General features: G+C 41.4%; 9 protein-coding genes across 9 annotated transcripts; 6 read left to right on the forward strand and 3 right to left on the reverse strand.

Moving 5' to 3' along the window:
• Nucleotides 1–64: 64 nt before the first annotated feature.
• Nucleotides 65–2,312, forward strand: ATC70_010976 (uncharacterized protein; the record flags this gene model as incomplete). Its single annotated transcript, XM_064830179.1, has 10 exons — nt 65–252; nt 314–416; nt 471–538; nt 606–706; nt 753–839; nt 898–991; nt 1,055–1,084; nt 1,151–1,843; nt 1,901–2,139; nt 2,203–2,312. The coding sequence occupies 10 exons, from the start codon at nt 65–67 to the stop codon at nt 2,310–2,312; spliced, it is 1,713 nt and encodes a 570-aa protein (XP_064682681.1).
• Nucleotides 2,313–2,315: 3 nt separating this feature from the next.
• On the reverse strand, nt 2,316–3,144 carry OLE1_2 (stearoyl-CoA 9-desaturase; the record flags this gene model as incomplete). Its single annotated transcript, XM_064830180.1, has 2 exons — nt 2,316–2,576; nt 2,635–3,144. The coding sequence occupies 2 exons, from the start codon at nt 3,142–3,144 to the stop codon at nt 2,316–2,318; spliced, it is 771 nt and encodes a 256-aa protein (XP_064682682.1).
• A 388-nt stretch (nt 3,145–3,532) lies between these two features.
• On the forward strand, nt 3,533–4,105 carry ATC70_010978 (uncharacterized protein; the record flags this gene model as incomplete). The annotated part of the gene is made up of 4 exons (XM_064830181.1): nt 3,533–3,616; nt 3,670–3,715; nt 3,773–4,031; nt 4,096–4,105. 4 exons carry the CDS (start codon nt 3,533–3,535, stop codon nt 4,103–4,105), a joined length of 399 nt encoding a protein of 132 aa, XP_064682683.1.
• Nucleotides 4,106–4,313: 208 nt separating this feature from the next.
• ATC70_010979 (uncharacterized protein) lies at nt 4,314–8,174 on the forward strand (the record flags this gene model as incomplete). Its single annotated transcript, XM_064830182.1, has 6 exons — nt 4,314–4,416; nt 4,473–4,720; nt 4,782–4,868; nt 4,923–5,691; nt 5,741–7,034; nt 7,088–8,174. The coding sequence occupies 6 exons, from the start codon at nt 4,314–4,316 to the stop codon at nt 8,172–8,174; spliced, it is 3,588 nt and encodes a 1,195-aa protein (XP_064682684.1).
• Nucleotides 8,175–8,486: 312 nt separating this feature from the next.
• Nucleotides 8,487–11,045, forward strand: ATC70_010980 (Fn3_like domain-containing protein; the record flags this gene model as incomplete). Its single annotated transcript, XM_064830183.1, has 7 exons — nt 8,487–9,149; nt 9,195–9,536; nt 9,595–9,769; nt 9,821–9,952; nt 10,017–10,253; nt 10,334–10,882; nt 10,948–11,045. 7 exons carry the CDS (start codon nt 8,487–8,489, stop codon nt 11,043–11,045), a joined length of 2,196 nt encoding a protein of 731 aa, XP_064682685.1.
• A 548-nt stretch (nt 11,046–11,593) lies between these two features.
• On the reverse strand, nt 11,594–12,718 carry ATC70_010981 (Fn3_like domain-containing protein; the record flags this gene model as incomplete). The annotated part of the gene is made up of 2 exons (XM_064830184.1): nt 11,594–12,197; nt 12,264–12,718. The coding sequence occupies 2 exons, from the start codon at nt 12,716–12,718 to the stop codon at nt 11,594–11,596; spliced, it is 1,059 nt and encodes a 352-aa protein (XP_064682686.1).
• Nucleotides 12,719–12,993: 275 nt separating this feature from the next.
• ATC70_010982 (uncharacterized protein) lies at nt 12,994–17,030 on the reverse strand (the record flags this gene model as incomplete). Its single annotated transcript, XM_064830185.1, has 11 exons — nt 12,994–13,377; nt 13,442–13,510; nt 13,573–13,712; nt 13,776–14,405; nt 14,467–15,616; nt 15,675–16,023; nt 16,074–16,156; nt 16,210–16,375; nt 16,436–16,473; nt 16,539–16,849; nt 16,904–17,030. 11 exons carry the CDS (start codon nt 17,028–17,030, stop codon nt 12,994–12,996), a joined length of 3,447 nt encoding a protein of 1,148 aa, XP_064682687.1.
• Nucleotides 17,031–17,283: 253 nt separating this feature from the next.
• ATC70_010983 (uncharacterized protein) lies at nt 17,284–19,001 on the forward strand (the record flags this gene model as incomplete). The annotated part of the gene is made up of 6 exons (XM_064830186.1): nt 17,284–17,332; nt 17,408–17,789; nt 17,845–18,067; nt 18,131–18,382; nt 18,440–18,715; nt 18,786–19,001. The coding sequence occupies 6 exons, from the start codon at nt 17,284–17,286 to the stop codon at nt 18,999–19,001; spliced, it is 1,398 nt and encodes a 465-aa protein (XP_064682688.1).
• A 3,396-nt stretch (nt 19,002–22,397) lies between these two features.
• Nucleotides 22,398–24,448, forward strand: ASH2 (transcription factor, contains a PHD finger motif; the record flags this gene model as incomplete). Its single annotated transcript, XM_064830187.1, has 7 exons — nt 22,398–22,455; nt 22,516–22,661; nt 22,713–23,239; nt 23,305–23,431; nt 23,488–23,710; nt 23,773–24,263; nt 24,317–24,448. 7 exons carry the CDS (start codon nt 22,398–22,400, stop codon nt 24,446–24,448), a joined length of 1,704 nt encoding a protein of 567 aa, XP_064682689.1.
• Between the last annotated feature and the right edge of the window lie 27 nt (nt 24,449–24,475).

Genomic DNA, 24,475 nt, shown 5'->3' on the forward strand with positions numbered 1-24,475 from the left:
AAGCGTCTGAAAGATGCTTGGAAGCTGTTCTTTTGCCCCTCCCCTTTTTCCTCTCAACTCCACCATGTCTCTCACCATTGACCATGCTTTGTTTGAAAGCGCATTACAAACGTCTTTAGGTTCAAGCTCTAATATGCCAAAGAACAGCAAACTACCAGCTCAGAAACAAGCACATTCAAGCAGTCAGGCCACAGACGATGAGAAATCAGCCTTTCGAGTTACAAGAGTACGATTTATTGTGCTATTTTCTGGGTATAAAAACAACCACTGAATCAAGGTTTCCTCTCTACTAATGGACTCACATGCTATATAGGATGTTGCTTGGCTTCTTTATGGCAGCATTAGATACAACCATTACCATCACAGCACTCGGTGCCATAGCATCAGAATTCAATGCTGCTGACCAGATCGGATGGGTATGAAGATGGACATGCACACACTCTCACACAGTGTACTCATTTAAGCCATAGATTGGATCAGCTTACTTGTTGACATTGAGCGGATTTCAGCCCATCTATTGCTCTACAGCTGATATAATGTAGGTACGCTTAGAAACCTCTCAGGAATGCTTCTAACCTGTGTATGTATGATGCACGGTTCTGCAGAGGTCAAAAATACTCATACCTTGTGAGCATCACCATATTTATTCTGGGCAGTGTACTGTGCGGTGGCTCATCTACCATGAACATGCTGATTGTCAGTAGAGGTATTGTCTATAAGCTTCTTTTGTCAACAACGTTAACCAACATCAGTTGAAGCAATCCAGGGAGTTGGAGGCGCAGGATTACTTACTTCTGTCTTGGTCATTATTTGTGATTTGATGGACAGCAGAACAAGGGGTATGTAATTGCTTGTTACAGCCCATACTTGTGAAACTAAGCTCGAGATGATATTTAGCTGTTTATCAAGGCATACTTGGAGCTGCGTTGGGCCTTGCTACTATTGTAGGCCCATTGTTGGGCGGCTTTTTGGCAGATCAGCATCAATGGAGGTATGTAGTGTGTGATTAGTGCGTATGTCAAATAGAGCACCTAACCATTCTTCGTGATACTAGGTGGTGCTTTTACATCAACATATTCATGGGGTAACTACATACGTATGATACATGCTTGATTTTGCATATATTCTGATGGTTTAATCTATACAAAAGCGTTGTAGTCTTTGCTATCATTGTCGTCTTATGCGATCTTCCTTTCACCAGCAAGCAAACGGAACGTCAGCGCAATGAAAAAACCCTATGGAGGCAATTCCGTCAGGTGGACTATGCCAGCTTCTTCTTACTGATGCCAGGCGCTGTTTGCTTTCTCGTGGGATTACAGATTGGTGGTGATCAGCTTAGGTTCGATACGCCTCTCATCATAGCACTCTTGATCCTGGGCCCTGTATTTACGTCTCTGTTCGTTGTATCCGAGATTTGGATCGTACAGCATAACCCCATCTTTCCTCGACATTTCGTCATGTCCATCAACAACATGGCTGTTCTCGCAGGACAATTTGCAGGTGGTGCCGTGAATAACGCAATCATCTACTTTATTCCTTTGCATTTTCAAATTGTCAAAGGGGACACAGCAGTTGAATCTGCCTTGGAGCTGCTCTCGTTTTTCATCACTGCTGTGCTTGGAGGTTTAGTGTCTGGCATTGTGATCCGTAAGACAGGCCGTTATCGATTTATGCTGTGGAGTAGTACAGCATTGAGTACAGTGGGTGCTGCACTGTTGCAGACTTGTACAATTGATACGCCAAATGCTGTTCAATATGCGTATCTTGCGATATTGGGATTTGGAATAGGTGTTTTTAAAAATGTATTTGTGGTGGTTGGTCAAGCAGCAGTTCCCGTGGAAGAGTAAGTGCATGGTATATACAGTACTTGTATGCTCATAAACATGACTCATATACATAGTTTAGCGATTGCAACAGCACATGGACAATTTGCTAGGCTGTTGGGTGGCGCTTTTGGGGTAAATCTGGCTGCAGTGATATTCAAATTTTACAGCAACAGCTCGCTTGCCAATGCTTCGAAAGAATGGCACTATGAAGTATCGCTCAAAAACCTTGATTTATTAAAGGTCATGCCAGATATCATGAAAAGAAAGGTGCGCATCGTGTGCCTTGATGCTTTAAACAAGATCTACGTGATGGGTATGTACAAATGCCTCTCGTTTATGTACATTGTTGCTTATATATCTATCTACCACTGTGTAGTCGCCGTGGCTGCTGGTATCACATTCTTGTCGACCCTGTTTGTAAAAAAGTACAATGTATCCAACAAACTGAATAATGTCGTAGCCAAAAAACCGAATCCACTGCAATAAAGTCTACATGTCGCTCTTGGATTGCATGTCCATGATCGTCTCCTTTGATTTCTCTTTAGTTGCAGCGCTTTCCACTGTGGCAGTATCTTCTACTGCTGCTGGACTCTCTGCAGCAATCTTCTTTGGCAGTGGTTTGTAACCTAGTGCTACAAAGAAGCCCTCGGTTGATTGCTTTCTCGATGCATCTGGCTTTTCCGTCTTCACTTTTGCAAACATGGTCTGCAATCTCTTTCTGAATTCGTGCTCGGTCCCTCCCATCAAAAACTACATAGCCTTGATTAACATCACTCATCACACTCTGCCCCACAGAAACTAATCAAACCTTTGCTACAAATGAGCCGCCCGGTGACAGCACCTTCTCAGCAAACGTCAATGCTGACTCACACAGCTCCATACTTCTCGCATGATCTGCTGTATGATTTCCTGAGAAGCTCGGTGCCATATCCGAGCACACCAGATCCACAGATCTTCCATCCAAAAGCGCACGGATAGCGTTTTGTGTTTTTAAGCGCATGAAATTTCCTCTGATGAGATGTGCGTTGGGGATGGGATCCACAGGGAGCAAATCAATGCCAATGACGAGCCCTTTCTTGGTTACCTTTTCAGCTGCAACTTGCGTCCATCCACCGGGTGCTGCTCCACAATCCACAACAACATCATTGCGTTGAATAATGCGGTACTTGTCATTGATCTGTATTAGCTTGAATGCACTGCGTGCTCGATATTGGTTTGCTTTTGCTAATTTACAGTAGGGATCCTTGGCTTGTCGTGACATCCAGTTCTTGGAGGATGTAGAGTACAGCCGTTTGAGTAGTGGTATAGAATGATGCATTGGTTGCAATGAATATTTTATGTGCAATAGCAAAAAAGGAGAGAGAAATGTAAAGGGTTCATCTATTTTTTCAAATCATGGCACCCCCCCCCATTCTCTGTCTAAATGCACCACTGATGTTGCATCCTTATATCATTGCATTCTATGTATTATTTTCAATCGTAGTAAAACCACTACTCCATATCATGACTCTAGATCAGTGTCTATTGTCTGATTTAAACAATGAACCTTGGCTTTTTGCAAATGCTACTGGATTTGACTCTATAATGAAACCAACTCACTTTTGTTGAACGTTTTGAATCGCAATGTGCTTGCTTGGATTCAAAAAGTGGCTTTTTCTGGTGCTTCTGCAAATCGCACACTTTTTTTCCCTACTCCATACATCAACATGGATGCTATCGTTAATACTGCAGAGAAGAGCACCGAGCAATTCGTTCAATTCTTCTATCCCAGTTATGATACACAACGACAAGTAAACACATCTTGATACAAGATCGACAACAAGAGAGACTGACATGCTTATAGAATCTAGGAAACTTATACCGTGATAGTTCTGCCATTTTATGGAATGGTAGGGTGCGATAAATAGACGTTGCTATGTCAATTCTCATTTGTTTTTTGTTGCTAGGCAATGCATTTTCTGGAGCACAGCAATATTCAGAATTCTTGGGAAGATTGCCCATGTCTCATCATGAAGTGGACGTATATGATTGCCATCCCCTTCCAGCAACTATCAATGCGCAAGGTGCTTGTGGTATCCTGATCAATACCACAGGTACAGTCAAATATGGCGACAATCCATCTAAGCGTACCTTTTCACAAACATTCATATTGATGCCTGACGAAAAGCAAGCTGGCAATTACTATGTTCAAAGCGACAATTTTAGGTAACAAAAGACCTACTCGATATGTGATGCGCCATGTACATTGACTAACACACTATGGTTATAGATTCGTTTAAGGAAACCCACTATATAGTAATAAAAGAACAAGCATAGTAGATGTATCCAATTGTTCATGTAAATAAAAAAATACAAGAGAGATCCACACGACACTTCGCGTAACAAAAGTATGCGTGCTCGCGCGGGATGTCTGCAAAATTCTTTAATTCTCAGGAAAACAGATAATGTAGCCTTTCTTTACCTTTTTTTTTTATTCCCTGACTACCTATGATGCTTAGTTCTGGATTCCAGCAAGCAGCAAGCAGCAGCAGCAGCAGCAATATACCCGAATCCATTCCCACTGTGAGTATACATAAACGACAAAAAACAGGTATGCGAGATGGCTGCTATTACCAAGCACTTTTATAAACATTGAATTCCATTAAGATCATGTACCTCCGGAAACACCATTGCCAACGGACCACCAAGTCGATGACGATGATGATATGTTTGGAGATGATATTGCTTTGGATGAATTGGACCTATCTGCCATTGTTAACAATGCCAGTAAAAAACCAGACATGGCAATGAGTAGTGATATGTTTGACGATCTGGACATGGATGAATTAAATGACTTGATTCAAGCAGAGGAAGCAAGGCCCTCACAACCGCCATCAAACACCCTTGCTTCAAGAGTAAAGTAGATGGAATGACTTGCTTGCGAGGACAAGAGTAGCTAATAGGTAGAGTGCTTAGGAAAAGAGACGGAAATTCCTTCGATATCTAGTAGCCAGCATGACAAGTCAAATCTATGTTATGGATGAAACAAGGTACACTGAAAAGGTAGGCTCATTAGCAAGAGGGTAGTATGGCACCATAGACTAAGGCAGCAGGTAGGTTCTTGTATTGATCCAAGAAGACGAAAACCGTGCCATCACCGCTAAATTACGACAAGAATGGGAGCAAACTCGAGTTGTGGTGGGCGATGTGGTTCATATACCTTATACAACAAACCTGAAAGAGATCATCATTGACAACCAAAAGAACTTTATTGTGGTTCATCCAGATCGACTGATTTCATGTACGGCCGTCGCTGATAGTTACTCATGTCTTCGCAAATCAGTTTTGCAGCTCAAAGTGAAAGGTGTCAGCGAATACACAGAGGCACTTGTTCACGGCAACATTATTCACGCCGTCTTGCAAAATGCACTGCAAACTGGAGATTTTTCAGTGTCAAGCATCAAGAGACAAATGAAGAGCGTCATTGCCAACTCGCTGGAGGATCTATACGCTATGGATCAAGATGAAAAAACGGCATTGGACATTTTGATGGAGTATGCAGACCACATTCATGCATTTGGCACGAAATATGTAAACGAGTATCCACGGCCTGATGCGCGGGTCAGCAAGAACATGGGCATGAATCCCGAGGCCGAGATGGGGTGTACGTCTGTGTCGATCTGCAAAGTGTTGGATATCGAGGAGCATTTATGGAGTCCCACTTTTGGCCTAAAGGGCATGGTGGATGCCTCTGTTCAGCTTAGATTGAGTCCAACCAACAAGGTCTTGACAGTGCCATTTGAACTAAAGACTGGAAAAGTGGCAAAGTTCATCACCAATCGTGCGCAGACATTACTCTACACGCTGTTGATGAGTGATCGATACGGTAAGGTGCCACCCACCGCACATGAAACTAAATTGACCCTGTTTTGTAGATGTTGAGATTGGAGCCGGTATACTGTACTATTCCAAAGTTAACAGCCTGTACCTGATTCCATCATCCAGAAACGACCTGCGTTCATTGATCATGGCACGCAACTACCTGGCCATTGCCTGCAGTAGTGAAAGTCTGCCACCAATGCTCAGAAACAGCCATACATGTCAGTACTGTTATATCAACGACGCCTGTACGCTATATCACAAGGCTGTGGAAAATGGAAACGGAACAACCAGTGGCCTTTACAAATTATTTGACGACAAGACAGACCACATGACGGAATCCACCAGCAGCTTTTTCAAGCATTGGTGGGAGTTGATAGATCAAGAGGAAACCGACATTGATTACATACGAAAAGACATTTGGAGCCAGCCTGCCGAGATACGTGAATTGTCGGGTCGCTGCTTGGCCAGCATGGAACTCAATTTGGCTGCCAGTAGTGTGGATCCTCAAATAGAGCAATGGAAATACTGCTTCACACGTAATCCTAGCCAGATGGAGCAGCGCCCTTTGCTCTGCAACATATCCGTGGGTGATCCTGTTGTCGTGTCCAGCATGCAGGGTCATATTAACTTGGCGTTAGGGTTTGTTAGCAGCATATCAACAACTGAAATCGTGCTGGATCTCAATGAACCCTTAAGAAACCCACCACAACTGGGGTCATCCACATTTGACGCGCTCAACAACCAAGACTTCCATTCGTTCATTCGTTTCAAAGAGGATGTCCACAGCTATTACTCGCTGATGAACGTTCAATACAGAATAGACAAGGATGACATGTCGTCTGGTATGGCCATGCTTCGCAACAATCTTGTCATGCTGACAGCAAAATCCAACAACAGCTCTTCAAATGACAGATTGCGTGAACTCATTATTGATCTCAAAAAGCCCAATTACCACGCAACTACACCCCATGTACCTCCCACACCCCACATGAACCCAGATCAACGAAAAGCACTGATACGTGTGGTACAGGCAGACGATTACAGTTTGATTTTGGGCATGCCAGGCACGGGTAAGACAACGACGACAGCAGAAATCATCAACTACTTGGTGCGTCACAACAAGACAGTGCTGGTCGCTGCTTATACGCATACTGCTTTGGATAACGTTTTGATGAAAGTGCGAGAGCATGGTGTCGATGTCTTGAGATTGGGTAACTTGGACAAGGTGATGCCGGCCATGAGGGATTGCGTGCCATCCAGCAGTAGCTCCATCACAACAGTCAAGGAAATGAGAGAACTGTATGACAGTAAGAAGGTGGTTGGTGTTACGTGCCTTGGTATTGGACAGTAAGTGGTGCAGTGAAACGCTCTGCAAAAGATGCTCAACAGAATCTTTATAGTGTCTTGTTGCAGAAACGAGAGTTTGATTACTGCATCATAGATGAAGCATCGCAGATCACACTACCCACATGCATTGGGCCTCTTCGTTACGCCAAAAGATTTGTGCTCGTAGGCGATGTCTATCAACTGCCACCCATTGTGCGCAACAAGGAAGCAAATGAAGCTGGATTAGATAAATCGCTATTTGCCATCTTGGCTGAAGCAAGACCCGAGTCCATCAGTTATTTAGAGTACCAGTACCGTATGAACAGAGACATTATGGATGTATCCAACGCGCTGATTTATGACGGCAAACTCAAGTGCGGTAACCATCAGGTAGCATCCAGGACGCTGCAACTACCACAACTGGACGCTGGATTGAATTCCATGCATGAGCACAGTCAGTGCCAGAGCAAATATTGCTGGTTGGCATCCGTGCTGAATCCCAGTAGAAAGGTCGTTTTTGTCGATACGGATGAGATGAAGTGCAAGGAAAGTCGACCCCTAGGCAGTTTTCTACAGAACGAAGGCGAAGCACAGTTGATCCAACAGGTAGCTGAGACGCTGCTCAAAAGTGGTTTGGATGAGGACGATTTAGCTGTGATTTCAGTGTACAGATCGCAACTGCGCGTCATTTCTCAATTGCTAAAGACGAAGAAAAGCATTGAAATTGCCACAATTGACAAGTATCAAGGCAGAGATAAAGACTGTGTATTGATCTCGTTGGTACGTAACAACAACCAAGGCAACGCTGGTGATCTTTTGAGAGATTGGCGTCGACTTAATGTGGCCATCACGCGTGCAAAAAGTAAATTGGTGTTGTTTGGTTCTGCTTCTACCTTGAGAGCATCTGCGCTCTACAGTCAATTATTGGATTCGTTTGAACAAAAGGGCTGGTTGTGCAAAGTGCCGGAAAATGCACAAGTACTTCACAAGCGACAGGGTCCAACAGCAGCAGCATCAGCAGCAGCAACACAGGCCCAAAATGAGAACGAGCCTGTTCTATTGACACCGAAAGAAAAGAAACCACCTAAATCATTTCTGCCTACACATGCTATTCTAAAGAAGAATGAGATTTTGCAGGATTTGTACAGCAATGCACTTTAATCAATAAATTAATTTATTTGGCCCTAGAGCCATTTCAAGACATTGGGTGATTGTTGTCCACGCTGGTTTGAGCAATGAATGATATAACTTACAGTTGTAAAATAAAAAGGCTCCTCCCTATCAACACATCTGATGTAGGTATGCATACATGCTACAAAGCATCTCACTATGGTCACATCACGCATTCAATGTATGATGCTCGCACTGTGATGCTTCGATAGATTATGCGTATATAAATATACATTTCTTCTCCTTTTACGCCCCCTTTTTTTCTTTTTCTCCACTCCACAACATTTTGTATATATAGTAATTATGAACACGCTTCCTACTATAGGCGAGTGCAATCTTTGGATACTAGATCAATGCCAAACGATACTATGCTACATTGAAAAGGGAAACTTGGACATCAAGGACATTGTCCAAACAACGTTCGAAAGCACCAAATTACTGATCCATGCACTGGATATCTCACAACAAGACAAATGTAGACTACTGAACAAGCTTGAAAAGTATTCTAAATTCAAGCAAAATCAAAGCATGATCAAGATGCTGGTGAGTAGTTTACAAGACGGGCGGACGGGTAATGTCATCAATGCTGAGTACTCTTTATTCAAGGTTATCAACATTAAGGAAATCTGCAACCAAGTATCTTTACAGAATCAGTATTTTTTAGCAACAAGCAAAACCAACTTTTGTCGAGAAACAGAGAGAATACTATTCAAACATGTCGATTACAGCACTATTTGGCCGGATCAAATAGACGAGAAAGCATGTTGGTTTCGGAAGTACTTTGTGGGGAAGCCTTATATTACATTAATTGGGCCTACTTCAGAGGACGAGAGTGATTTAGCCATTGTGTCCATTGTCAAGGAAGCGATGACAAAGCCCAATACACAATACAGGATTATTGTTCGAACAAAGCAGGCAAGTTTGTGGGCCAATAACCAGCATTCTTTCCTGCTGTGTGTTGCTGATGTGAGTGTGATAACATAGGACTGGAACATGGGATTTATTGTCAAGGAATTGGATGCCACTGAATTGATACTACAACTAGACTCATTAGGCCAATTACACAAATTAGATTTAGAATTGGAACCACAAACAAAAAGAAATCGACCAAAAAGAAGCTTTTCCTCTGCCATCATTACAGGAATGACAAATCAAACATTTCTGCTCAACAGCAACCACCATCAACAGCAGCAGCAGATCACAGCTTCATTGATAACAACAGCGAGATTGATGCGAGCCTCTTTGATGTTTCTTTTTCAGGATGTCAACTTCAAATCATTCAAGGAAATTTCTGCCCAAGTTACCATCATGGCAGGGTTGGAAAAGGAATTCCTGAGATATGATGAAATAGGGGTATAAAAAAAAAAAAAAGGAAAAATGCCCGCGCAAAACCCTAAACGAGTGTCTCTAGATTCCAAAATCATACAAATTCGGTGTATTGACAGTGGGCGAGGGGCAGCATACTGAGGAGGAATGGTTCTCCAACACGGACATGTCGCCTGGATTTGACAAGTTCCTGAATATCATTGGAAAACCTGTCCAGTTGAAGGATTATCAAGGATACGCAGCTGGATTAGATACAAAGAGTACGTAGGCGAATGCTTCCTCATTGACAGTGGATCCTAACAGTATTGCAGCTGGTGAATCAGGTGAGATATCATTTGCATCTGCCTGGAGAGATCATGAAATCATGTATCATGTCGCTGCCTTGATGCCACTGAGGCAACATGACACGCAGCAAGTGCATCGAAAGCGATACATTGGCAATGGTAGTACACTTGAGCGCACTCTGTGATGGGACATGCTGGATTGATTCTTTTAGTGCATGTGTAGATATTGTATGCATCGTATTCATGGAAGGCGAAAATACACAGAGATTCACCCCAGAGTCCATACGATCACAGTTTTTGCATGTGTTTATCGTTGTATACGTTGAGCGGTTCCACCAGCAAGATGCATGGCGAGTGGAGGTACTGTACAATAAGGATGTCAAGTCATTCTCACCGCCTGTGCCTAGTCCGCCTATCTTTTATGATGAGGCTACATTGCGAGATTTTCTTTTACTGAAGCGTAGGTTTTTTTTTTTTTTTTTTTTTTTTTTTTTGGCGCTGCAACATATCTCGCACGATTTACTAATCTTGCTCATATAGTCATCAATGCCGAAAATGCATCACTGAAATCATCGGACAAATTCACTCTGCCCAACAACAAAGCACGTCTGTGTATTCTGAAAAGCTTGGTTGAATCAGGTTTAGAAGCTAGTCAAGTAGCACGATCTTTTGGGGCTCAACATGGAACAGCATGTCGCTTGGGTTCAGGAAGCAGCGCTGATAAAAAGCACATGTCAGAAAGGCCAAAATCAGCAGGAGCAGTGGCAGCGTCTACTACTACTGTCACAACAGCCGTAAGCACCGCTGCTATTCCTGTCATTTCAGGCAGCAACATCATTGAAAAGTCAGAGCAACAACAGCAGGCAATTGTTGCTAGCGATACAACCAGTCATTCAATTACTCCTGAGCTACCTCCCGTACCATCTATTTCAAGATCAAATGTGTTACGTGAACTTGTGAGCTTGACAAGGAGAAAAAGTAGCCATAGTCATAGCAGCAGTAATAATCACCATGGACAAGCAAAGTTCTACAGCTATCATCAGTTACAACAGCACAGTACCATCAGTGAGGATAACAATGAGAAACAAGGTAAATTAAAGTGGTCGCTTTACTCTCGGAAAGCTGACATCCCTCATCAAATCACTGCTTGACAGAACCCAATGCTTCCATTATCAAAACATCCTCTTCCACCCATGGCATTCGACACAAGGCTCATGCTGGGCTGTCAGGCATATTTGATAAGTTTTTTTGACTTCGGAAAGGAGACACCGGCTCAAACAGCATCATTGTGGCACAAGTGTAACTTTTTGTACATGCATTATTGATCCCACATTGCGAAGCTTTTATAAACAATCCCCCCCTTCCCCCCATCTTTTCGACCATGAATGGATGTATTTGTCGATTCAAGGACAAAAAGGCATTGAAATAAACATGGAAGTCTCGTTTCATCTATAAAAGTACACAGGTCGAATACATTTGAGACTTGGCAGATACGCCTTCAAAAGCATTATCATCCTACAAATTAAGGGGTGATCTCGTGCGACATGATCATTTGCAATTTTATAAATATATATCATTGGAGATCTCTCCCTTTGTCAATTAGTGAGACATATACAGTATAGTACGCTTTTTATTCTTTAGTGTGATAAGCCGTTTATAGAAGGAAAAAAAAGCCAAATAGTGAGATAATGGTTATAGAATTTAATGGACAAAAGAGGAAGAGTATAAGGAGGATGAGGATATGATACAAAATATTGGTATTAGCAGAAGAAAAAAGAGGTAAAAAAGACAATACGACGACTACAACAGGCCCACATTACGCAAGTTATCGTGCACCAAGATATCATTGATAGCATTCATGACAAATTTGATCTGTTTGGTCTCTGTTGCGCATGTCAGATGAGTATAGATTTGCTTTGTATCTGCTCTTGTATTCAAGGAGATGAACTTTTGCAAGAGATATTGGCACGCAGCATCATAGTTATCACCGCCTTTGTAATCACCAAAGTAATCGCCCAAGGGACTTCTAGGCAGTTTCTCGGCAAACAGGTCTATTTTGTTGAGGAACAGAATAATGGACGTCTTGATGAACCATCTCGAGTTGCAGATGGAGTCAAACAAGGTCAATGATTCTTGCAGACGGTTGACACTTTCATCTTCAAATAGGACCTGATCATACTCTGAAATTGCCACCAAAAACACCAAAGCCGTAACATTTTCAAAACAGTGGATCCACTTCTTACGCTCAGATCTCTGTCCGCCCACATCAAACATGCGGTATGTCAAAGAATCAATCACGAATGTAGTCTCTGTAATACCAGTTGATTTAACACGGGAACGCAGGACATCTTGATCGCTAGGCATGTAGTTTGATTGACCAATACGAAGAATAGAATCAAAGTAGCTGTGAAGAGCGCAAGTAGATTAGACATCACGCATTCTTGAAAAGCAGTAAAACGAGGCAACTTACTATCGTGCTGAATCATTTAGTTGGAATTCATTTGATCTCTGGACACACTGTTGCACGCCTTGGTCGTCCCAAAGCGAGGCAATGGCTTCTACCAGTTCATGTCCAAGATAGTCGATTTGAGGAGGCGCTTCCAAGACCAATCGCTTGTGTCCCTCGTTCTCTGGATTGTCAAAAGCAATGCCCAGGTTGTTCATTGCCTCCAGAGTGACACGCATGGATTGCATTGTGTTGCTAAAGATGACTTCCTTGAAGCTCTCTCTTTCTTCAGGTGTGTACCCGCCATCATGGATCAGTTTCATTTGCTTGAGAATAGTCGATTTGCCTGATTCACCAGCACCCAGTAGCAGCATTTTGATCTCTTTTCGAAGATTGACTCTGTCTCTTTTGATCTGTGCATCAATTTCTTGATTTCTTTGCTTTTCCTCTACTTGCTCGGTGGATTGACAGCAGCCCATGATGATTGAAATACGAATGTGGTATTGAGAAAAAGAAAAAGAAGAAAAAGGGGATTCGCTAGACACCTTTTTTCGCTTTTCTCTGTAGATTTATATACGACGACGACAAGTGTTTGTTTTCTTGGGATATTTCAAGGAGTAGAATGTGCAACCATCGTTGTTTTTTTACAGTTATGGAAACAAGCCTCAATCATGTCATTTAATATTGAATATAAACAAACAAGTTTTTGCCTTCTCCTTAATTCTCGTATTGCACAGACTCTTTCTTTATTTGATCAAGGAATCGGTGGCAACGGTTTCTCCTCCCATTTCTCTAAATCGTGCTGAAGTGCGTTTAGTTTTTGCCTCTCCATCTCCAATGATGATCTGGCAAATCTTTTCAGCGTCTTGATCATTTTGGCTGGGTGGATATTTTGAAAGTGGGCCAATTCGTCGGATATCAGTCGATGGGCTTCATGGATTTGGCCATCAATATGGTTGAGATCATTCATGTTTTGTATGACTTTTTCCTTGCTCTCTTCCATGCGCTTCTTCTTTTCTTTGGGTGAAAACAGATGATGCCATGTCTTGGATTTGCGCAACATTTCTTTTTGCAGTTCAATGCTTTCCCGCAGAGCACATCGTTGTTTGATCAGATGAAATGGTCTTTGTAAGGAGAGCTATTGATATGTGGATAGTGTAAGAAAAAGTATCACCGGAATACCAAAAACAGCAGACACCTACTAGTATACCATCTACCATGGCATAGGCCATTTCGCTCGCCTGAAGCAGCTCCAACCAAGGAGAGGTGCACTATAGAGAAAGAGATGAGATGAGATATTACATACACACACATGCACAAACAACAAGCTTACATTGTTTTCGAACGTTACATTGGCACACACTCGCATCGTTTCTACAGCGAGTGTGTTGCTTGTAAACATATCGGATGCCTCCAAACAAGATGCAGCCGCTAGCGTATCTTGTGCCACCAACATCATATTTCGCTGCAATTCTGTTTACATGACATTTTAGTACACACATCCTTTCTTTTCAAGTCTAGCTCTGCCCCTCAAACCTAATCCTATGTGCTGCAACTGCCTTCCCTTGAGCACCACGTTCAGGTAAAGCTCTTTCAGAGGCATCATGATCTCCTGTGCGTATGTCAAAAAGTATTCTTCGTCTTTACTGCTCACCATGCTTGTCGTAGTGAGCGGGATATCCTTGATCTTTTCCAACATGAGTTTTCTCCTTGAAAATGAGTTATCTCTGATGACCGATTTTTGTAAATCACAAGAAGATCGAACGAATGACATGACAAGATCATGGTGCTTCAAAAGGGGGTGGTATTGTAGCCAATCCATAAAGGATTGTAATTTCGTCAGTGTGGCATCGATCCATGCCAGGGGTGGTGGCCGTAGATCCATAGTGCTTGGATCGGTGAGCTGGCTGAATGTGGGTAAGAATAGCTCTGGCATCTCGTACAGTAGCTCCTTGCGTAGAAATGTAAAATCTTGTAGCTTTCGACTGACGATGCGCATGGTATCTGGCTTGCCTATCTGCCCGCTTTTAATAAAATAAGAGACTTCTGAAGTATGATCTTTAGTATGCTGTTGTATCAGGGGTCGAGTGACAGCCCAGGTATACTGATATAAGCTGTTATGCTTCATAATAGAAGAATAGAATGTCTCTCTTTTCAAGTGTAGTTCTATCATTTGTTCATCACGGTCAGCCCACAATTCACGCCATGTATAAAAAAAAAAGCTTACCGTCCAAGCAGGCAGTCAATTCAGGGATTCGGCATATATTTACAGGATGCTCGTCTCGCAGATTGACAGTGTTGATGACAGCGCCATAGTTGACCAATGCCTTGATGAATGCAATGGCATTGGCTATGCTGTGTGCTGATGCTAGTGTGGTTGTCTCTGCCGCAATGTGCAAAGCTGTATTACCATGACTCCAATCGCGCACATTGACAACATGCCTCATCCTCTTGATAATGTAACCCAAGCTGTCATTGCCAAAAGTCAAGTGCCTACCAAGGTGCATTGCGATCAGATGTAGCACTGTCCGTCCCTCATTGTCCACCCTGGAATAATCTCTGGCATAAGGAATAATAGCTTCTACCAGATCCAATCGGCCGTGCGCTGCCCAAGTCATCAAAGGAGATCGGCCAAGATGATCCACTTGGTTGACAATGACGTTGACATTGCTCGAGTGTTGCTTGATAGCGTGCTTGACGTACTCTAAGTTACGACATACATGAAAAAACGTCTCTCCCTTGTAGTTCTTTTTTCTAGTCATTTTGGGACTCGACATGTGTTGCATAATGTAGCTGATAAACGCCATAGACCCTCCGTTTTTCGCAGCCATGTGAAGTGCTGTATCGCCAGTAGTTTGATTGATTTGGTCCAATAGCTGGCCATGATGACCTCGCTGCACTACCGCTTGCAAGATGTCTAAATTATTTGTGCTGCTAGCATACAACGCTGCCGTATTTCCAGATAAATCGACACAGTCCAAGGTCTGGGAGTGGTCGAGTAGCAGGCAAATCGTGTCCATGGATCTGCTTTGGACGGCAGCAATGAGCGGCGTCTTGTGTTGGTCATTTCTAATCGTTTGGATGTGTTGACGGGTCAATAGCTCTGCAGCCATCTGCGTCTGTCCATGGAAGCAAGCTATCATAAGCGCATTATTTCCTTCGATATCATGTACGTCAGCTGCATCTTCGTGATCTATCATGTCTTGTCGAAACTGGTCCAGATCACCGGTCTTGATGCATGACCAAAACGCTTGATTTTGCTTTGATACCTTTGACAAAGATGGATGTGCGTCCAGGATATACTCGAGGACTCCTTCAAATGTACTCAGGGCATAGCCATATTTCCCAAATTTGATGTTTCTTTCAAACGTATAATCCTGCAACACGAATCTGTTAGATAAATGTACGATTGTACACTAGCTAATGCAACCGCACCTTCATATAGACTAGATTCGCTGTAAGATGAGGTACTTTGCTGCGAATCAAAGTGATCAGCAATAAGGGTATAAGTGAATCTGAGTCGCTGTCTTGCGTCAACTCGGATACTGTCTTGAGCAAACAATCTAACTTCTCTGCTGGTGTGCGAAACGCTCCAATCCTTTCAAAATTTTCAATGGCACTGTGAACTCGCCGCCGTGGATCGATGATGGTTGCTGGTAATGCAATTTGTGAGAAATCCAGATACTCCATATCTTCCAATGCGGATGTCAGTGCCTTGTCCTGCGGTAGCAGTAGCTGAGTGATCTTGAAAAAGGCAACATCGTATGTCAAATCCATAAAATAGCTAGCCTAGCCATTCAGCACATCAGCAATAGACATTGCCTCACCACATACCTTTCATAGGCTCCACACAAATTGTCTATGCTCAAGTCCAATGATACATTTGCAATGGTATTCAAATCCAGGCTCTCTAGAAGCTAATCCTATTAATTACTGAGCTGGTCCATTGATCTGATCTTGTCCTGCTCACATCATAGCCTTCGTACAGTATGTTTTCCATACATTCACGTAAACTCGAGAGTGTATCGCAACAGACAGATGTGTCACAAAACTTTAAAATCAACAGGTCTATTTTGTGTACAACAGTGTCGCTATTGTTGTTTGTTGGCACTAGTTTCTGAATCATTTCCTTGAAACTGTTAAAGAAAAAGATTAGAAAAAAAAAAGTGAAGAAATCAAGGTACGAAATCAATCACCCCAAATGATCCAACGAACGTTCTTGCTGCTGTTGCATCTAAAAAGGGATGATATGATGATTAACCACAGAGTCACAGAATATGACCACATAATGATACCTACACCTACCAGCTTGCCGTCGACTGTGGTTGCTAGATCAATGACAGGTTGGTCAATGTAGAGCAACAGATGCGTACAAGTTGGGTTCCCGGGCAGTGTGTATAGTAATTCCGCGTGAGTGATCTTTACTTTTCGTTTGCTGTGATCGCAGTAAATATTGCCACCGTATGCTTCATATATTGTATCATTCATTGCTATCATCAGCTGAGCATTTTCATCATGTTGAACGTAATTCTTCTTTTTCTGCAATTTCAACCGAGCATTGGCTGAACTGAATAGCAATAATCCCCATGGCACATGAATGACATGGCTTTCTATACATCAAAACATGAATATAGCTCTCGGGCGTTTCGATGGATACGACTTACGCAGGAAAGCGGTGTGAGCAGAGGAAGAAGAAGAAAACGCAAGATTACCGGTAATAGGAGGTAAAAGAACAATGGAGAATACTGCTTTGCTACTTAATTGAGCATCGTTTAAAATAGATTCCAGCATATAGCCAACTTGAACAAGTGCAAAGCACAAACAATAGCGTCTGCTTTATGCGGAAAACCCCGAGTTTTTATCTCGTTGATGGAGTTTGTAAAAAAGATGTCTTGTGTAATATTGAATGCTCTTGATATAATTTCCTTGCAACAACATGTAAGCCAACTTTTAATACAACTTCTCCTTAAAATACCTCTTTTATAGCCAGTATTTGTTTTGGCCGCTTCTTTTGCACTTTCTTTATACTCTCTTTTCTCTCATCATGGGAACTGTATGCTGCAAAGAGGAACCAGTGGATTTACTAAGCGAAGGTAAGGGCAAATCCAAATGGAAGCAAGAGGGGTTTTAATGAAATTCTGTATTGAACCACATTTCCACATTAATAGTTGAATTATCCCATTTTGTTCTACTGAGATCTGTGGGTAAGGGTGCATTTGGAAAAGTGCGAGTGGTTCAGCACAAGGGCACCAAGAAGCTATTTGCTCTCAAATACATCAACAAGGAAAAATGCATACAAATGAAAGCCATTGATAACATCATTTCAGAAAGACAATTGCTGGAACACATTGATTACAGCCTCATTGTCAATCTAAGATATGCATTTCAGGACGATGAAAACCTGTTTATGGTACTCGATCTCATGTTGGGTGGGGATTTGCGCTTTCACTTGGATAGATTGGGTTGCTTGCCTGAGAAGCATGTTCAATTCTATGCTGCAGAGATCGCTTTGAGCTTACAATACCTACACTCAAAGAACATCATTCACAGGTAACTGCTTGAAAATACTCATGACCTATCCCCCTCAACTCATCTTGACTTATAGAGATTTGAAGCCTGATAATATACTTTTGGACGAAAAGGGCCATGCCCATCTAACTGACTTTAATATTGCTGTCCAGTTGAATCATAAACGAACAAAGCCGCTCACTTCCATTGCAGGAAGTCTTGCGTACATTTCACCAGAGATTCTCAAGAAGCAAGGGTACTCATACTCGGTCGATTGGTGGTCGTTGGGGATAGTTTTATACGAACTTTTGTATGGCCAAGTATGTATACCATCATTCAGATCTTTTAACAAGATACTCATATGACGATGACGTTGCCTATAGAGACCATTCAAGGCGAAATCCAATGAAGATTTGCAAAAATCCATCATCTCTGATCCAGTCGAGTTTCCCAAAGAACCCAGGATATCTCACGAAGCCATGGATTTCATCCGTGAGCTACTAAATCGAGATATCTCGCAGCGTATTGGCGTTGGTGAATCTGGATTCAAGCGATTAAAGAGGCACCCTTGGCTAAAGGACACATGCTGGGATATACTTTCATCAAAGACAGTGGGCGCACCATTCATACCCGATGTGAGCTGTACAACGATCACGACACTATTCACTTTTATTTACCCTTCTCTTTTCTAGGAAAAACGATCCAACTTTGATCCAACTCACGAGCTGGAGGAAGTTTTGCTGGAGGACAACCCCTTAAAGGTGAAAAAGAGGGCACTTCAACCTAAAGCAAGCACTTCAAATGACGATCTGTCACATAATACCCTGGATATGAGCGACAATCAATTGCTCGAACAAAAGTTCACTGCTTACGATTATACAAAACCGGAAGAGAACGAGAAGAGAGCAAGAGCATTAATCTCATCCACAATAGAATCTCAACCCAATCGAAACAGCAACCGGAAAAAAGTAGGCCTCCAGATAATCCCACATGAAAGCCCATACATGTACTTACTTTTTCCTCATCATCACTGTGTAGGATCATCGTCAGCGCACCAATTCTACAGATGAAAATTATCCAATGCTTCAAAAATCGTCCACCTTGTTACAAGATTTTATGCTGAGCTCTGCTTTGAATGGTAGCAATAAACAGGATAACAATGGCAGCGACGATCAATTGCTCCATAAACCTCCTGCTGCAGCTCAAGGGACACCTCGATCCATCAAAAACCCTCTTCTGGGTGTCCGTGCCTGAGTGCTATTTAAACGAATTCTTGTTTTACTGTATTGCTATTTTCAATAAATCAAGTCATCATATAATACCTTCTTAATACATTTCATCATATCCCTCAAAACTCTATTCTCAGAATCGCAAACATCGCATATATTTCCATCGCAGAGTTAGGGTTTGGCAAACTACACCAACACCATCCACATTGGATCTGCCTTTGTTCTTGGAGTCACCTTATATCATGCTTTTACGCGAGTCATTGCGCTGATTAAGCCGTTGTTGGCTGACCATCTACCTGAGCTGTACAAAGTTTCAGGTCGTTATTCGATTTCTTTCAGCCTTTCAAACATACGCCATCAGTGATAGGGTAATAAGCAATAAATTCTCTCTGTATACCGAAGTAGAGTAACCATAGCAAAAAGACGCCATCTAGAAACCCAAAATCAACGTTCCATCTCATTTCGTCGCACATTCAGGTCCATAAGACAGTCCAACATAACTCGTCAACAGTTAAAGCAGTGGCAGGGGCTATACCTTGGAATCATCGAGAGCGGTTTTTCTCTTGGGCCTTTTACTTCTCTTTCGATTTCTCTTTGAATTTCGATTTTGAAATTCGAGCTTTGAAATTAGCAAGTTATTATAACGAAATTTTGGGTAGAAAACGATGGTATAATTGGAATTTAGATAGAAAGAGATGTGGATGAGGAAAGAGAGATTTTTGAAGTTTGCAAATTATGGAGAGATGCTACGAATAAAAGTCAATGGATTACTATATGAATATTTGTTGTATGTCTAGTAAAAGTTGTAGAGGGTACTTTTGTTGATTAGGGAATGTTGTATTTGGGCTTTCTGAGAAGGATGTCGATGAGTAATGAGGAAAAAGAGTGAAAATGGACAGATTTCAAAGGGCCGTACTGGTTGATTTTACTAAGTGAACGAGAGCTTCAAACTTAATAGCTTCTGTTTCTTTTTCAATTCTCTCTACGATGGTATGGTTATTATGGATAAATAAAAAAAAAAGTTGAATATCTCCTGCTTGTAGCTCATAAAATATAAGATTTTGAGCAAATTCATGAAGGGAACGTACACCTGGTACTTAAAACCAATTATATTATAATGGATATAACGTAGAGCTATCGAATGGTCTTTGTTTTGTGCGAATCCAGTGAGTATTTGTCGAGATATGGTCAAAAAAGAGTATCATGCAAAATCATGGATTTTTCTTCAAAATCGACGTGTGATAGCAAGCAAAAAATCTGGTGACGATTTTTTGGTCAGGACAATATTTTCAATATTTCACGATAGAAGCATGCTAGAGCTTCAAGCAATAGCTCATTCGATAGGAAATGTTTTGACCAACAATGTCTAGTAATGCTTGACAGAATGTTTTGATGACAGATACTGATTAATCTTTAGAAAACAGTGAGAAAATTGCAAAATTTAACTTATCAAATATCAGCTGAATAATGTACAGCAAACACTTGATATGAATACCATTGTATTCTCCATTAAATTCTCTACAAGTTTTATATAAGTTTGAAGGGGTGTTTACTATCAAGAAACGCGTAATGTTAAGGTCGATAGATTTTGGAATCCCATGTGCAGTGAAATCAGGTTTAATGGATTTCACAAAAAAAATAAAGCAAAGGTAAAATACAATAGAAATCAACTGTATTTTATTTTGTGTATAAAATGAACTGAAGATCCTGGAATTGAGTAAAAAAAAGAAGAGTATTTATACATTTGCATCTGGCTTGTAGGATTAGTGATGATAGAGAGCAATAGGTGCTGCTATTGCGATATCTGGCAAATGTTGTTGATGTTTGATTTAAAGTGGTAGTCAATGCAGGAGCACTGGCCATAAGGGTCGATTTGAGTAACCTTGATGGGCTTGGGTGAGCTATCGTCATAGCATGATTTAATGTAACCTTGATGGTTTAAAGTGTGATGTTTGTTATTGAAGCATGGAATCCTTTATCTGGGATATTGTGCAACTATGGCAGCAGGGCATAGTTGTCATATTTGAATATGCTTGTTATTGATTTAATTCTATTTGGATAAAGATACCATCACCTATTACGACCATCATGGGTGTGATTGAATACACTGTGATCAGGAGTGATTCATTCACACGATGTGCGATATAAGCGTGTATCTTTACTTTAGTATTTTTAAATGGGTTTTTGATGTACATTTGAGCGCTTTCATTAATAGATCCAAATAGCATGAATTTGAATGAGTGCTATTTGATGAACTTTGGTTTTCAATTAAGTTGCGTTTGGGTGGCTATTTCATTACACCATGGATCATCATTCAAAACATTAGAAATTGAAGCTCCGTTGACCTACCGCATATGTACACTACACAAGTATGCATTTGACCAAGCATTTTAAAAATCGGAGCGTACGAAAAGGGCCATATTAACTTGCTGGTTTCAAGTTATCAATAGATACTTGACATGTTGAAGAATTCTGTTGTTAAGACTAGACAACTGTAGCTTGCTTCATTCAAGAATAATAAGATTTTCAATTTAAAGCATGTATATTCCCCCGCTTAAAAAATCATATCCCTGTGTGATGCTTATGTCTTCTATGAAATAACGTTCGGGCGTGGTATGGCTGATAGCCATACACAATGTGCGCTATCGGTCGACTTCCGGCATCTTATAAGGCTTGAATGGGGATTTGTCATTTTGTTTCATTTCATTACTATGAAAAATCACTATATTATACAAAACGTTATTAAACTTATATTAATGAAATGGACATTTCTAGTAACACTCAGTGCATCGATTTGTAACATAATATGGCAGGCAAACAAACTGTAATTACATGTGTGCAACCCACGTTCAAGTGAAATGTACTTGGGATTTGTGTAAAATGCAAAAGTAGATTTTTAAAACAAATTCAGGACGACCGCCCACACCCAACCTGTGAAGATACGAAGCTGCAGATACACCAAGTATCTAATCTGCGAGGAGCTAAAATTACGACAGCTTCTAGTAGCAGCTAGGTTATCGCTTCGATGTATGAAATACATATATAGAATTCTACTATATGAATTGATAGAGTGCTTTCTGTATTGTATTAATGCAATATATAATCACTTCTTGATATGTAATATTGTGTTTTCTTGGCAATAAGAACCTTTGTTTGGCGAAAACAATGGGTGGCCAGCAACGGAAATTTTAGTAGAATGTTACTGATTTGCCCTGTTTCAATTCTACAAGACATGATCATGGAAAAAGGTCCTTGATTAAACAGTCCATTAGTGCTATGGGATATTCATCTTCCAAGTTTAAAACTCCAAAAGTCGTACTACTAGGTTGCGAGGTTTTTTTTTTTTTTATTGTTGGTTGTTTCCCATTTCATCCATCTTTCCTTTTTTCACCAAATCAAGACAAACACGCGAAAAAGAAAAATGGTACTTACAAGCGAAGAAATAAACATCATTGTTTATAAATATCTACAAGAATCTGGTAGAGTCAAACTCGATTAGAAGACAAGACAGTAAAGTAGTCTAATTTTTCGTATTTTAGGTTTTCGACATACATCGTTTGCCTTTCAATTCGAGAGCCAAGTTGAAAAGTCCACTTATCGTGACGCCCCCATACAGCCTGGAGCACTGATAAATATAATTCATAAAGGTCTGCAGTTCATGGAAATAGAAGCACACATGAATGAGGTTTGTCCATGAGACATATTGGAGAGGACGGTATTGCTAACAATCATCTAGGAAGGCGAATTGGTGGAATGCAATGTGCCATTTTCTCTTCTAGAACCGCATACATGTCACGTCAGTACAGACGATGCTGAAAACGAGCCTACAATTCCTTCATCCAGTAAATCACATGCGTTGCCTAACAGCAGTACAGCAGCAGCATCTTCAACTACAGCGGCAACCACTACCACTTCGACGAAGAGAAAGAGCAAAGAGGAAAAGAGGCAGCAAAAAGATAGAGAAAAGAGAGCCAAGAAAGAGGCTTTATTAGAGGATGAAGACATGCCAATAAACAATCGCGTGAAAGAGGAGTCAAAGAACGAGAATTCACTCGTCGAGAAAAAGGCCAACGGCACTTCTACAACATCATCTTTAGCAGCAGCATCCCAAGCAGTAGCAAGAGATATGGACGAGGAAATGACAGAAGTACAATCAAACAGTACGGAAATTAGACCTGAAGACGTCGTTATTCTCCAAGGCCACCAAAGTGAAGTATTCTCATGTGCTTGGAATCCAATCGTATCATCACTTCTTGCATCAGGGTAATAGCCAGCATACAAACCCACCATTGACATTTGCGTATATTGACGGTGTATATTGCTTTTAGTTCTGGAGATGCCACAGCCAGATTATGGGAAGTGCCAGAAGAAAGAGAAAAGCCAACTGAACCCATTGTATTGAACCATTTGCCCAACATGAACGACAATAAGGATGTTACAACTTTAGATTGGAATGTGAGTACTTTTATTACTGCTTTATTCAATTCAACTAATGTGTACATCCGGACTAGCCAACGGGAAGTTTGTTGGTGACAGGCTCATATGATGGTCAAGCACGTATATGGACACAAAAAGGCCAATTGCGTTTTGTAATGGGACATCATCGTGGCCCCATCTTCTCTCTCAAGTGGAATATGTTGGGAGATCTCGTATTGAGTGGAAGCGCAGATACAACAACCATTGTTTGGGATCCTGAGACTGGAGAAATGAAGCAGCAATTTGAGTTGCACACTTGTAAGTCTAGGGAGAGACTACAAAAGTGAGTGTGTGGCTCGTTGTATTAATTATCTTTATAGTGGCTATTCTTGATGTTGATTGGATGGATAACACAACATTCGCATCGTGCTCATCAGACAAAACTATATACGTTTGCAAAGTTGGATCAGCAAAGCCATTGAAAAAGTGGGTTGGACATGAAGACGAGGTCAATGCAGTTCGATGGGACCCCACAGGACAATACTTGGCTTCATGTTCTGATGATATGACGACCAAGATTTGGAGTATGGCATCCGATGAACCTATTCAAGAAATCAAGGGACATAACCTCCAGATTTACACACTGCAGTGGGCACCTTACTCACAAAAAGATACATCAAATAACTCACCGAGAATATTGGCTACCGCTAGTTTCGACGCCACAGTTCGCATCTGGGATGCACTCAAAGGAACTTGCCTACACGTCTTGAAAAATCACAGCGAAGCTGTTTACTCCATCTCATTTAGCCCTGATGCTCGTTTGTTAGCGTCTGGTAGTTTCGATGAGGTTTTAAATGTGTGGGACGCCAAGGTACATTGATATTCCATGTGATTAGCAACTAAAACTAACATAAACTATTGCAGGATGGCTCATTGAGAAAGACATTTAAAGCAGATGGCGGTATTTTTGAAGTGCATTTCAATAAGACTGGTGACAAATTGGCAGCATGCACTTCCAATAAGCAAGTTGTCATCTTGAATCATATGAAAAACTAAGCCTGTTGTCTCTCTAACCTACCTTCC

This window comes from Mucor velutinosus (genome assembly GCF_035048745.1).
Source record: "Mucor velutinosus strain NIH1002 chromosome Unknown tig00001564, whole genome shotgun sequence".
Lineage (NCBI taxonomy): Eukaryota > Fungi > Mucoromycota > Mucoromycetes > Mucorales > Mucoraceae > Mucor > Mucor velutinosus.